The 16,144-nt window shown below is 36.5% G+C and overlaps 1 protein-coding gene across 2 annotated transcripts in view; it reads right to left on the bottom strand.

The window, feature by feature from the left end:
• Positions 1-11,964, bottom strand: part of LOC108695104 (insulin gene enhancer protein ISL-1) — a 37,491-nt gene extending 25,527 nt beyond the window's left edge. For both annotated transcript variants that reach the window (XM_018204862.1, XM_018204863.1), the window contains exon 1: positions 11,740-11,964. In XM_018204862.1, coding sequence (XP_018060351.1) covers positions 11,740-11,854 — 115 coding nt within the window. In that variant the 5' untranslated portion in view covers positions 11,855-11,964. The remainder of the gene's footprint in view (positions 1-11,739) is intronic.
• Between the last annotated feature and the right edge of the window lie 4,180 nt (positions 11,965-16,144).

The following is a 16,144-nucleotide window of genomic DNA, read 5'->3' as shown; positions in this document are numbered from 1 at the left end:
GAGAGAGAGAGAGAGAGAGAGAGAGAGAGAGAGAGAGAGAGAGAGAGAGAGAGAGAAAGAGAGAAGAGGAACAAGGAGATATCTTAGAGTAGCTTGCTACTACGAAGGAAAGAAGGGGGGAAGCGGCGCCGGGGTTTGTGTCGAGGATGTCTGGTTGGCAGTTCAGAGGCGCCGACCCGGTGTCCCACGGCGTTCGTTTGGTATTTCATTAACACCTCCGCTAATTATTTCCCTTTTTTTACCGGCCAGTTCGTAGCGGAATCAGGGAATGCACCTTACAAGCTCACTCGGAGCAGCCTCCTCTTGCGCTTCTCGATCTGCTTTTCGTGCAGCTGGCCGCCCAAGATACGCGCGTACAAGCCGGTGAATGTACGCACGGACACGCATGCACGCACTCGCGTAAGTGCGTACACTCGACTGTATTTAGCGGCGAGAAAAAGGAAGAAGAAAGTACGGGAGAAGTAACATGCAAATTTGCGAGCGGTATCACGTCGGCAGAAATGCAGAAATCGTTTCGCAATGTCTGATCGAGTAAATATGGGCAACCCGCACCTGTCTCTTCGTGATGGACGCATAGTCTATAAAAATAATAAGAAGATATTATTGGATAATTCGATATCGGATGTTCGGATACAAAAATACGATTTAAATCTCATCGACTGTTGTGTAAAAAGTTTATTGCCGCCAATCTTTTGTCAAGGTTAACATACGTTTCACTTGATGCTCACGCTTGGAATCATTTCGTCCTTATTGTTTATCAAATGTTAAACAAGGACAAATAGAGATAATACTCGCATGTTGTGAACACAAAATGGAACGCATCCCAAGACAATCAAGAAACTAGTTAGTCGACGAATGAAGTTCGTGAATAAATTGGGAAAGGTGTAAGGCCCGCAAAATACATGCTTCACACGAAGCCTCGAGAAAGAGATCTGCCTGAGTTACCAGAATAACGACCGTCCTAATCGTCTAGAATTCAACGCGAGACCTCGCTGGCGACGTCCGGCTGGAGATGACAAGCGCGTTGGACCAAACGCAACATCCTCGGCGCCGATACGCGGATACCGCGCAGTCGACACTAAATTTAGGGCGTACGTTTAAATGAACGAAAAGGCCAATCCTCAGATATCCCCCGTTGAAATTTATGTAGGTGTTGGCCGTGGCTTTTATCAGTCCGGCCAGCATTCCTGCGCGTCCACCCGGCGCCCCGACGTCGCCGCCGAGCAGGTTCTAATTCGTGCGACTCCGAGTCGGTCGCATCTCATCCCTCTCCTGTTGTTCCGGTGATCCACCCTGCATCCGATATGGCATAGGAATCGCACGAGACAATGCAATGATTTATCTTCATAAATTTTCCTCACGCTTGAATCGCACGTGCTGTACACCATCTGCAAAGCGGTGATAATGCGGATAATAACCGAAAGATCTATCCATGCAGGCATTTCCATCTTTTAGAATTTCGAATTTAATCTCGATGGAGTTTCCCTTGTTCGTCCTCGATGTTAATTAATGCTATACGAAAATAACGATTTTACTGAAGTATCTAAAAATTTAGCTAGATAGATACAGATTAAAAAATAAACATAATTAGATAATTCAGATAATATTTAGATAATATAATTTAGATAATTTAGATTATATTGGAAACTAGTTGCTGAAAGTCAAAACATAACATTATCATCTTGCTTGAGTGTTCTATGTAATTATTTTGACGATGCAACATGTTATTTTCATATTTGTATCTGGTCTAATTTTTTTATATTTCAACGAAGCTGTTCTTTTCGAGCAGATTCTGTTCTACACAAACAATGAATATGATCTCAGTGAAGACTAGTTTTTGTATCGCACTTTCTCGTCGAATTTTTCTTCTCATTTAACTTCTAAAGCTCTGTGTAAGAAAAGTCTCTATTGTGTTTTGTTAAATAATTTAATAAAAATATCTGATTTCTCTTTTATCGATTTATCGAGAAACACAAGGAAAGAATTAAATATTTTCATCTGTGTAAAATTTATACATGTAAATATGAACTAGCGAGAAAAAAACATGAGAAAATATAATCTCTTCTAGTTTTTGCAAAGAAACTTAATTAATTAAATTCTTTTTATGAATTACACACGATCGTTTTAATAAACAAACGTCTTGTCATAAAAATATATATTATAACGAAAAATAATATTTAGCGGTCTAAAGATGATAACAGAATAATTATTATCCCAATGATAGTTTTCCCTCGCGAAGGTGCAAAATATATAAAGACCTTTTACAAGCAACGAAAAATTCTTCAAGGAATCCTTTCGTCAAACATCACCGGCACTTTATGGCCGTCCTACCGTACAAATTTTTGCCTCGCTAAAAACTGATGAAACGGACGCGTGCCTCGCAGGCTTAGGTAAACAGACAGACGATGCCTGTCTGCGTTCCTCGCTGTCCGAGAAACTTGCATGTTATATGTTCATCGCGCGACAAGTGCACGTATCGAGGTGTGTGACCATAAAATATACTCGGATGACCACCCGTAGCAAAGCCTGTTGCGATTTCTCCGAGAGGAAAAATCGTCCGGGCGAGATTAAGAACGACGATAAATCGGACATACCGTACCGCGTCCGAGCGACGATTACACTTCTTTATAAGCGACCCGAGCGCGATAAGCCTTCTCGAACCACAGCGGCAGTGGTCCTTCTCGTTAGAGGGGTCTAACGGGAAGCACAGGACCCCACGTCCGATACTACGATGTTGTAAATCGGAGACCGGAGACTTGGAGGGTCTGGCGCCGGGCGCCGACTACAGCCCGACTCGAACATCGGTCCAAGCCGATCTGATCCGGTCCGGGCCTTCTGGACTTTTTCGTAGCTAGAACAACGACCAAATGGCCCGTAAACAGCCGTGACCATAAACCATAGCACGCGAACATATTTTTGCGTGGCAATCGCGTGGCATATTACTTCCTGTAAACCGATATTGAATCTTCTATATATAAACGATCAGACCCTACATATTATCGATGTTCGTGTCCTTACGATACAAATAGCGACAACGTGATTCATTTCAGATCGGTTTTTTATCAACTTAGAACTTTTTCAACGCGATAAAATTATAGTGGCACATAGAAAAAATAAGTAAGTAGTATAAAGCAAATCAACATTTTTTTTGTTTGCTACTGTTTTATATTTTTGCTTTCCTTGATTGGCCAAGTTGTTTACTATTTACGTTTTATTTAAGTTTTTTTTACACAAAAAGAACGGTTTTTTGCTGAAGCACCTAAAAATTTAGCTAGATAATTTCCTTGGACCGTAAAAATAATTATGCAAAACACTTAAGCGTTGATAACAATGCCGCAAAAAGTTTTAACGTTCTAACAACCAGTTTGAGCGTCCTACATGATTATTTTAATGGTCCAGACAAAATTATTTTCAGATCTATATCTACTAATTTTTAAAATTTTTAAAACTAATTTTTAAAAATATTTTTGCAAAACCGTTTTTTTTTATATATGCCGCATTGGAAAAAAGAGTCTAATTGAATCCAATCAAAATTTTCTAATTGAATCTGTTATTACATTGAAAAAAAATTTCTAAATTTAAGTACAATATTATAATAATATTTTCTTGAACAATATTAAGCGAACATTTCTTTACTGCAAATATTTATTCAAATATTTATTCAAAAAAAGAAAATAAATAATATATATTTAATAAATATTTATTTGCAATAAGAAAATGTTTACTTAGTACTATTCAAGAAAATATTAGATTTAGGAATTTTTTTCACTATTATATAATTTTAGCTGAGAGAATTGATATGATCAAAATTTTCTGGTTCTTTTATTTTCAATCAGAAATTTTTCTCCTTGTCAGTACGTGCCACTAGCATAACTTGACCCTTATCATCAATATTGGAACCTTTTTTTTTATCTCTATTCGTTTCCGCTATTTCATTTCGCGATTATCATCATGGTCTTTAGATCGTCATTATTTGTACTATTTTAGCATTGAGGTTAGAACTCTTCAAAATTACGTGGTTTCGAGATGCGTCACGCGACGACAAATACCGATGTCGAGATCCTTATCGTGTTGATCGACCGTTAATCAATCGACTGCGCGATAAGCCGCGAAATGTTATCAGACGTCTTGTTCGGTACGCCTGCGACGCTTTTTTCTCACTGAGCGGCATGTCTTTGATCCATGGGATACACTGATTTTTCGTTGTACACGCTTCGCAAAGAATCCCTCCGATCATCGATAACTCTGTGTACCGAATGATTGCGTTCCTTCCGTCCAAAGCTTGGAACGTCCGGATAACTTCTTCGAGAATCGCGGCATCATCAGGACATCATTGTCGATTTCGGTTTTCATCGATAACAAATCAGATATAATTCCGTACGATTGCCTTCCTGCCGATTTCTGATTCCTCTCTTTAAACCTGCTGTAGATTTAAATATTTATATTAAATATTTAAATAAATTTATATTAAATAAAAGTGCAATAAATAAATATTTAACACAACAGTTTTATATATAAATATAAACATTTTTGCGCCGCTTTGGATATAGAATACAAGAATACACTTCGTTTTTCCAATATTTTTCCAAAGCTTTTTCCGTTGCTTATAACTTTATATTTTGTTAATAAAGGTATGCGTTCGCTTGGTTTATATGTTCATTTTTATGAAAGTTATAAGCAATCAAATTAGATTGGGTATGCTTTATCCAAATATGTCCTTCAAGTTAATCATGAACAGTTTTCATGTACCTACTTATTATTTTATATTTTATTCTATAAATACATTCGGATTGGTTTCGTTGTTTCCAACATGTCAATGGAAAGAGGATTGATAAGAAAATATAAGTAATTTTTGTCCCCAACAGAGAGAGAAGGAGAGAAAGAAAGATAGAGAGAAGAGAGGGAGGAGAAGGGGGAAGACGCAGAAATTCGCGTCTAGACACTGATATATGTCTACGCGCTTCAATAGAAAAGGCCCCGCATCTAATTCAATTGCAGGCCGCCGTTCCGCAAACACTCATGATAATTCAATCAAGCCTACCCTATGACGTTATATCCACTTTCCGCCGCCCCTGCCGAGCCTAACCCCGTACGATGGCACCGCGGCAGAGGGTGGAAACGGCTCGTAATCTCCGTATGAGAACATCTGCACTCTAATCGGCTGATGATTTCCACCGAAGCCGATTCCCCGCTTCTTAACGCGCACGCGTCTCTCCTCTCACGCGTATGAAATAAATCGTTCGTTGATATTGAGCATTCGCGAGGCAAACAATCGGGATTAGCGGGATACTAGTTGAAAATCTGATCTTTATTTCGCAGTTGATAACAGCGGCAAACTGATTTTCCGTCCGACAAACACTAAAGTTGTCGTGGGCAGTCGTCATTTTGAGAAACATTGTACAAAAGTGGTTTTTGAATTTTAAAAGATTATTAACATATTCACGATTGTATTATACACTAATACCGCACACGATTTTTATATGAGGAAATGTACCTTGAAGGTATTTAGTTATTAACGAAGATATCAACAAATTTTTATGAAAATTTTTTAGCAGAAAAAATGAAAACTATAACTCATAATTCAGTATGAAATTTAATTTTAATTTTAAAATAATTTATGCATGAGAGCGAAGATGACGTAAAATAAAAAAACTAAAAAATATTTATTGAATTACAAAGATGAATCTAAGAAAAGAGTTACCTTAAATGATATTTTGATATGTAGTTAAATAAAACTATAATTTAAAATATATAAATTAAAATTATGGAATATTTATTTCTTTTTAAAAGAGAAAATAAATAAAGTAACGTGCTTTTATTTTATACAATATTAATATAGCAGAATTTTTGATTTTGAATTAATTATATTCATCTTATATGAATCTTAAAAAAAAAACTTATGAAATAAGTGTAAATTAACATGCAAGTAAATTCATTGCCACCTGTCATAAATAAAAGATGTAGTTTCTACGTTACAAAATTTAATCCGCAAAAAGACAGTACTACGTTTTCAGTTGCGAATATGTTAAGTTTATTAAATCCCATCCTTTTTTTTATGATACATAAATTTTTTATAATACATTAATATTCATCTTAAAAATTCTTAAAATTTACGAAATTGTTTTATACTAACTCACAAATTTAAATCTTTTTTAAAAATATTTTTGAGTTTGTTAAAAAATTTAAATCTTCGAAACAAAAAATTTACATCTTCCAAATATCCTATCTCAGATATTTTTCATATAGATATCTGTGATCTGATTAGAATTAGATAGATTCATTGTTTTCCGATTGTATGCCTCATCAAAAGAAAAATAATCAGATAAACAAAATTGTAGAACGTTGTTGCGTCACTTGTTTACTCTAATTACGTATAGTTGCTTTTGCGACTTACATGAAATTATAAATCGGCTGTAAGCAAATGTAAGTGCGCGTTTAGACAATGAAAAAAAAAAGAAAGACATAAAGAAGGATATTTTTAAATATTTAAATAAACGTCGCGGGACAGAATTGTGTGCGTCAGCGAGCTCAAGAATCTCAGCGTTAATGTCGCAGTTTTCCATATACAGAATATTGATACCGCGTAACTCTGTTTCAGAATCTAATCATGCAAATGTATGAGTCGTTAATTAAAACCGACGCAAACTGTATCTCGCCGCAGGACTTGGCAGGGAAGGAGGTGGAAGATCGACGAGTTTTTGCATTCTCAACCGTCACCGCGGTAAGTAATACGAGTAAATTTTTCTCGGTTTTCTCGATGTTTTATTATGTTCATTATATATTATCTACTTTATTTATTACATTTATTATATGGCATGACGTTTACAAGAAAAAACATTTGTTTGTTCATTTATGTTTAGAAAGTAAATTGTTTGTGACAGTAAATTATTCGCATGAAGTAGAAAATATTTTTCGTTCTTCGAAAAAGACTTTGATGTAATTACTCTCTTACGCGTTTTGATTATCGGAAGCGATTATCAAAATGTTGGAAATGGAATACTTGTAGAAAAATTGGCTGATTAAGAGAAGTAATCCTATTTTCGATCTAAGCGGATCTTAGTGCTTAATATAATATTAATATACAAATTTTCATAAATACATTTTTTTTTCAATTGTATTTGCAAAAATTTGTATATTAGTATTATTAAGCATTAAGATCCGCTTTGCCCGAAAATAGGATTATTTGTTTTAATTGATTTATATTTTCATTGGTCTAATCTCGAATTATAAAACTGGCTGAATCTACTTTCGATTGTGTAACTAAATTGAAGAATGTATTATGTATAATCAAGTGGAAAAATTCTTAAAATTTACGAAATTGTATACTAACTCACAAATTTAAATCTTTTTTTAAAATATTTTTGAGTTTGTTAGTAAAAAACTTAGATCTTCGAAACAAAAAATTTAAATCTTCCAACAGAATCTAGCAAATTCACGAAAGTTTCAGTTACAGTGACTGTATTTCTTCGATTAATTACTAAAATTTTGAAATTTCATTTATAATCACCTTGTTAACCAATAATTAAACTCACATTTAGAGTATAAAGTTGAATAATCTTCACACAATATCAAAATCTAATTACCTAACTTATTCATTACTGTGTTGCAAAAATTCATTGAGACGAGTTGAAATATCCATTAAACTTAGCCAGAGACTTTTGTTTGCCGAAGTTTTTTCAAGCATCAAGTGATTAACCAACTATGTCTATTCATTGAAAAAGGCATCGAGATGAAATAACACAGATCTCTTTTCACATCGATTTTTCATGTTGCATCGAACATTGGTCTCGTATCGAGATTACACTGCGAGCTCGCATTACTACGATCTCACAATTCCGTTAATTTAATTATTCTTTGTTCTCGACGGTGCCTACATCGCGGTCATCGACTTAATTATTCATCCGTCTCATTGAACACATTATCGAATTAATCGCGAGCATAAATTAAAGACCGCGATCGTATCATTGACGCGCTCGTGCGATCGTGCATGCACTCCACCATTCTTTCTCGCGAATAATATAGCGCCGCAATAATTATAAGTGATAAATACAGCTGATATTAATGTTGCTCCCGCGATAATTGCGACTTCGTCGGATCGCACGCTCGCGCGCGCGCGCGCGAAAAACACGTGTTAAACGCAATACTGTAACATTTAATTACAGAAAATCATCGGCGAATCGTTTCGCGCCGTTGAATATTCCATGTATCCGATTATGAAAATGCGATAACTCGCGTTAATAATAAATGAGCACACGAGCACACGGTTGCACATGGAAAAGGCTCGCCGACTCCTGCGTGAGCGGCATCATTCACTTTATATCGTACAACGGTAAGTTCCCCGGGTTATATAACATAATATCAAACATATTCCCATTCCGAATTTAGTGGTAAGTATTATAAATTTTATATCCAAGATCGAAATCATTGATTTATTGGCGAAATAAAAATTTTGCTTTCTTCTTTTTTTCTATCTCTTCCATATATTTATTGATGTTACATATCTTCATTCATTTCTTTTTATTTGCAATTCCTTTTTTTTGTAATTTTTTATCATTCTTATATTAGTTTAATTTCTAAATATAGCACGAGATGCTGGAAACAACGTATATAATCATGAACTATAATTTAATCAAAAGTCATTATCGAGCAAATATAAGTTAAATATCAAATTAATAAGTTGTTATAGTTATTAAATTTAATAACTTATATTTGTTCGGTATTGATATTTGATAAAATTATATAGTTGATTATTACTACGAACTTGAATTCTATTTAACGTATATAATGTTTGCACGCTTGAGGAAATGCTATCTTACAGAGAGAAATTAAAGTGTTTGGTATTTGTGACTACAACTACATGGTAAGATAATTATAGTTAGGAGCTTCAGTTTTACAGTTATTACTGCTGTAATGTTAAACGGCTATAATTTTATGGTCGCTTTTGGGGACAACCGTATATTATTTTTATACAGAATTATGAATATAATTGTTATTATATATGACTCTTACAACAATAATAACTACAAAAATGGAGTCCTTAACCATTATTACTTTTCCATGTAATTAAAATCACGAATACTAAATACTTTTCTCTCAATAAATGATATAATAATGAAGTTTGAATACAAAAAGTATAACTTGAATGTAATCGTTGTAATGTGATGACTTTCCTCTGAATGCCAGAATTTGACAATAATTGTTTTTAATTCTATTATTTTGAAATTTAAAATTACGACGTTTGTCATCGGATATTTAGAAGAAGCTTTTCCGATAATGTAACAAAGAAATATGTTAAATGATAAAGAATTTCGTGTTCATTGCTGAATGGGTGCCGCGACTTGCTGCGGTAATTTGCATCTTGGATTAACATTATCATTATGCATGCGACGTAACATTAGCATACAGCATGTTGATGAAGATTTTTGGCCACATTAACGAAGAGTATTTCGACATGATGAACAGCGTCGATAACGTATAATGATGGAAATTATATCAAAGTTCTCTTAGACATGTTTTGGCATTTCTATGATCGCTTTTAAGCGGCAAGATAATTAACGATTGATCGATCGCGCATTTCTACAAGCACATTAACAGGTTTCACGGCCGTTATGCTTCTCTTGCCTGTTCTGCTTGTGACCATCATCCTTGATTTATGGTCAATATTACGTCGGAAAATACGAAGGCGATATGCGTCTTTGGTAATGTCCCAAGATTTATTTACCAAGTGCACTTCATTAAGTATAATATAAATTGCTCAAAAAGTATCCGTGGATCAGTGATTTTTTTCCTTCTTTCTTCTTTTTTTTTTGGCGTATGCTGAGAGCGCAATCTTTTTATGATTCGCAATGCGAGAAGTCGTCACTCATAAATCACGCGGACTTTAACTACCGTCTTATCACGCGACAAAAAGATTTTATTCACCTGCGATGACTAGACACGCGACTTCTCGGTAACTTCAATGCCAACAGAAATGTAATGACGTCACATCGTGAAAGGAGGTCGTTTCGCATTCTTACACACTTACCAAAATATTCAACATGTGTGTAATAATTTGGCTATGGTGTTAGTTTAGCATAGTTTAGCATAGTTTGTGCGTGCAGTTTGCGTTAAACACGAGATACTCAATCTAATCATTCGGGACGTGTATTCGTCGTTGTTCGTATTTATCGTTGAATCCTCTCTGCGATTTCAAATCTAAGAAATATCTATATTATCCTTTAACAGAAGGTAAGTCATAAAATTGTTGCGTTTTATTATTAAGATTGCATACTTTTGAGAACCACAAACATCAAGAAAATAATAATAAATTTTTTTGAAAATAGAATATATAAATAACAAGATTAAATGTTTGAAGATATTAAAAGTATATATTTTAAAAATATTTTTAAATAATAATTTTTAACTGTATAAATAATTATATACATATCGGATATCTATTATTCGTATTTAATACATTTGTTCTCTGATTTACGCTAACGTAGATAAATAATGAATACGAGAGGATTATTTGGCCATCTAATTACGACATGCGCGCAACGAAGTGATACGTTAAGCTAATTTTCAAGCGATCGAGTTTTTTAAACGTTTAAACAGCGACGATGTAGCAAACTGTGCAAATTGTAGTTAATTGATAGAAAAAAATTACCATTATCGTTAAAAAAAACGGTTTCAATCGAACAAGATTATTTGCAATGTAGAATTAATCGAATCAGTCACGACGAGATTTATTCACTTTCTGAACGAAAATTAAAACGATTCGTTGCACATGTATGCGAGTTTCACGAATAAAGATCGATGAGATCGAAGGAATGGAAAATATCCTATCTGACCGGCGTGTCTCATTTCATTATTTTTATACTTAGAACGTGTATTATTGTGCACATCTAGTGGTGTCTATCTTGCTTCGTACAGATTTTATTAAGCTTACTTTATGAGGAACATAAAATGGCAATTTGTTTCTACGCGTCGCGAAGCTCCTTTATATATTTTAGTATCATATAAGCCTCTCGGAAGTCAGACTGATCAATTATACATACAATAAGAAATAACAAAAATTGGAATAAAAAAATCGATGTAAATTGATTGATCCGATATTAATCTAAAATAATACATGTATGTTGATTAAAAGGCATTATTTAATTTGAAGAAATCAACATGATGTAATTCATATAAAAAAGAATGAATACTAAATGTATTCTTTCTTTTAATAAAAATAATTCAAATGTAACATAAAGAAAATTGAATTGTTTGACATTTTTGTAAAATGGCGCTTGCTACAACAATACAAGATTTCAGAACTAATAGTAGATTCAATTATATAATAATGTATTCTTAATTTTGCTTCATGGAGAAAATTGAATGATTACGTTCAGCAGAAAAAGCGGTTTTGCAATTATTGTGAGATTCTTTAATATCTTTATACAATTAGATCAGTGAAGAAATTCAACAAGAATCATATTAAAACTTGCACATTTGCAAAGCTGCTTTTTCTGCTGAACGTGATCATTTTTACTCAACTTTGTTATTCAAACAATCACTGCAGAAGGTATTCAATCCAAACTGTCAGCTCCGAAAGGATATAATTGCATCAGTTCAATAGACCCACGTCAGGTCTACAGGTTTAAATTTAACGAATTTACAAGTTTCGCTTGTAAATTTCATAATAAGAGGGATATATTTCTTCGCATAATGATATTTCTCTGCGTGAAAAGTAGAGAAAAGAACAGCTCAAGTACTCACTCTGCGTGGGATCGGCCGGCTCGTCCTGTATATTGACCGGTGAAATTTTCAGCGATCTCGGAGGGCCCTGAAAGCCGATGGGCCCGGGCCCCCCGGCTGCGCCCACCCGCTGCATCACGCCGGCAGCCCCTATTTCCGCAGCTCTGCCACTCCTGCGCACCTCGCGCGACGGTTTTCGAGCAATCTTGAAGCCTTCGTACGCCGACCACCGGCCGTACTCTTTAAACTCGCGAAACTTCGGCCCGACGTGTCTGCTATCTTCAGAGCGCTACCAAAGCTCACCGGGGGTCGAATCGTCCCCGACACGTACAACACGTTAGATACAAGAGTTTCAGACTTTCCTGCTTTACTATGTCATCGAATTAAAACTCAGTTCTTATGTAATTTAGAAACAGAAAATCACGCGTGTCTCCAGATAAACTTTTCAACGAACTACACAATATCAACGTAATGTAATGATGATCTGTATTATTGATTTCGAAATGGAAAATATTCGAAACATTTATTGGCATCGAATTTCGAAGGCAGTTGAATCAATCTCTACTGAGTGTAATTGGCGCTCCGTCTGTTATTCCGGTTTGTCACTCGTCCAGTTCAATCCACACCTTCACGACTCCTTGGTTTGTTGAAAGTTTATTCGTAACTTGCTATTTTTTATATTTCCACGACTTCTTGCTTTGTCGAGAGTTCCCTCAGTTCACCTGGTACTCCTCTCTTTCGCGGTTTTGCCACTTAATTCTCTTGCTCCGATTCTTCTTCGGGATCTCTCGAATCACCACACTTCGACACGCACTCCCTGAATGTCGCGAAACTTATCTTGCGAGTTCGACGAGAGGTTGTCAGATGCGATCATAGACATGATCGATGACTGTACAGAACTGGAACAACATTCCTGATCTGTGCGATCGAATTTGATGTTCTTGCCGGAGTAATTGGCTCCGAAATCGGCTACTTGTGGTCCCTTACCAGAATTTCGACACGACGTTCTCGTCATTCATCAGCAATGCCGGGTGAAAAGTGGCGCAATGTAACGACGAATATTCCGTTACTGAAACCTTTGGAGAGACGAATCGAACGATAACAGACAATGATAAGGGCAAAGGAAAGAAACAATCATTGTAGCAGAAGCTGGACGAGACGTTTGAAGAAAGGTGAAGAGATCAGAGGAAAGAAGGGGACGAAGGGATAAGAGGGGAGGCAGGTGAAAAGAGAAAGAGAAAGGGCAGGCATCAAGAGAAAGACAGATGGAAAGGGAGGGAGTGAAAGAGACAGGGAGAGAGAGAGAGAGAGAGAGAGAGAGAGAGAGAGAGAGAGAAAGGAGAAGAGAGACGACACGGTTACACGAAACTACTCCAACGAGACTGACGACGCGGGGCCCCGGGAGCCACTGACTGCCAGTTAGGTGTCTCGCTATAGTCTGCTGGAGAATCCAACCCAACCTAACCGGATCCCACTGCCGGATCCCCACTATCCACTCTATTTCTCTCTCGCTCACCTCCACCATTTCTCGCTCATTCCCACCACGGACCTGTAATACCCCTACCTTCATCAGGACCTCGCGGTGGATCTCTATAACTTTCCCTACCACCTTCGGGCGTTCGTATCGAACGCGAGAGAGCGGCGCGCGACAACGAACGATTCGTCCTCGCGGCGGAGTCGACGCCGTCCGGGATCCACGCCTCCGCGGCCGCCCGGCGAACCGGCAACAAAATGGCCGACGCGCACCTAATCGATTCGCGCGTGTGCCTATCCTCTCTCCTGTCTATCCTCCGCGACTCCACGCATCCTTCTCCTCCGCCGTAGCCTGTCCACCTCCATCGCGTCATTCTCCTCCTACCGACGCCGCGTTCTCTCTCTCTCTCTCTCTCTTTCTCTCTCTCTCTCCCCCTCCCTCTCCTCCACGTTGCTCCTGCGCTTTCCTTCTTCCTGCTACCCTCCTTTGTACGCCACCGAGTTGTTCTTCGTTGTTCCTTTGTCTTGTCTCTCCTCTCTTTGTCTCCCTCCATCGCCGCCGATATATCGTCGTATTCGCCTGCTCGTCTTCGCCGACATATTTTCCATCATTCCTCTCTTTCTCTCCTCTCTGCCTCTCTCCTTCCCTCTCTCACTGCTCCAGCTCTTTCTCTCCGTTAATCTGTGAGCTGCCGTGATGCTACCCGATGAGCGGTAACCAAGGGCCGGTATCTATGTCGTGTCCGTGGCACGCTACGCCCGCGTTCGCTCGACTGCAACTCGCGATATCCTCTCTTCGAGATTCTCTTTCTTCCTTTTCGTTTGTTCCTTGACTATCTTTCGATTTCGTTGTGCCGATATATCCATCGCGACCCACTATCTTACGTGACTTGCAATTAGAAGACCTATTCTTGAATCTATACGGAAATCTGTAATATATACAGTAATGCATTCCGTACAATACAAATCATATTTTAGCAATATTGCAGCAATATTGCTATGTTCCAGTAATATTGCAATGCTGCTGCAAACTTCTGCGCTATATATTATACTAATTTTTTATATGATGTGATATTTTTTGCGAATAAAAATCGACAATTTATTATACTTATCTAGAAAGAACGATTTTGCTAAAAATTTAGATAGATAAAAATGAGAAACATACACACACACACACACATATACACATACAATTTTATTGGACTATCAAAATAATTTTGTAGGAAACTCAAGGATGATAAGCAAATAAACAATGTTATAAAAAGTTTTAAGTTTCTAGCAACCAACCCAAATATCGTACATAATTATTTTGTACTTGAATATCTCATAGCATTTTAATAGTCCAACAAATTGTTCTCCGTATCCAGCTAAATTTTTAAGTACTTTAGCATTTTTCTTTTTTTTGTATACAGATAAAACAAGAGTTACAGTAATATATCATAGAACATTATTATGACTTTATTTATTAGTTATGAGCGAATTTATAAGTGATAAATAAAATAACAAATGATGATGTCCTCATGATATTACTCCAAGTTTAACACAGAATTTACAGCAACATTGCAATGTTCCAGCAATATTGCGGTAACATTGCAAACGTTGTAGCAATATTTCTGCAGATTTTTGTGTTCTATGGATTGGATTTCTGTGTTTTACCTATGATTTTTCTTTTCTTGTTTATATTAATTAATCGAATAGTTAAATAATCTTGTGATGGAGCAAAATACGTGATTGGGTTATTAGTAACGAAATTTTTTTTATACATTTAGTACATAAACTGGACCGGTAGTTGCCAGATACTCGGCATTGCCTCACGTATATACGATCAAAAAGATATAACTTATACGTTCGTCGTCGTCACGGATGGAGCTATCTCTAATGGCGGCCACTTATATACGCGACGCGCAATTTTTCAAAATTGACAGACATCCCGACATCTCTCATTCCTTCGTATTTCGCGTTAAATCTCGAAAACGTTCCGGCTCTCAAGCTGTTTCCCTTCTGATCGTCCTCCTTTCTGAGTAAACCGTCGCTTTAAAGGAATATTCGAGGACACTTCGAACGTGTCTCCGGTAGAGAACGGTGGGACTCTTCCTACCGCCGCACGAGGTATCGATTAGGTCGATTTCTGCGCAATGTCCGACAGAGGCTAGAAACATCGCGCAGCGAAAAGTTCGGTTTGGATTCCATCGGATGAGAATGGAAGAATGTACTGTAGCCTTTCAATTTAAGTATACTTAGCCGATAGCTTTAAAAGTAAACCGAAATCGAAAAAAACGTGTGCAAATGGCAGATCCAGGCTGCATTTCGTCCATTTATAATATTGACTACGGAGTTTTCTTCCGATTTCAATAAAAAGTGACAAAATATATAATTAAGAAATTAAGACAGTATAAAGAAAATAGTGAGACCACGATGATAAATGCGTGATGGAGACAATGACGAGGGAAATATTTTACAATTACTCTCAATTAAAAAGAATACAAATATTTGTTATTTTAATTCTAGAGTCACAATGTGTTTTATTTCGAACCGGAATCACAATGATTACTGTGTTATTAAAAAGCTTCTCTCCCTCCATCTCTCTCCCTCTCTTCTTCTCAATGATAACACAATTGAAGATATTCTACATTTTTAAAAAGGTTCTCTCCTCCTCCTCTCTCTCTCTCTCTCTCTCTCTCTCTCTCTCTCTCTCTCTCTCTCTTTCTCTCAAACACAGAAGGTAATAGGTATTCGTTAACGACAAAGTGCTTGCGAAGTAAAATGTTTTTGTCTTTAATACTCTCTGCGTGATAATTTTTAATTAAATTCGCACATACATAACTCTTTGACATTAAGTCGTTCGTCTGTTCGCTTTGTGATTCTAGAATTAGACGTTTTTATTATATTCTCATCTGTAATGATAATTTCTTTTATTTCGTTTTTTTGAAAATCTCTCCGGTTTCGATGAAAA

Source organism: Atta colombica, unplaced genomic scaffold, assembly GCF_001594045.1.
Source record: "Atta colombica isolate Treedump-2 unplaced genomic scaffold, Acol1.0 scaffold126, whole genome shotgun sequence".
Classification (NCBI taxonomy): Eukaryota; Metazoa; Arthropoda; class Insecta; order Hymenoptera; family Formicidae; genus Atta; species Atta colombica.
Note: the sequence above shows the minus strand (reverse complement) of the source record. Positions and strands in the feature narration are given on the sequence as shown.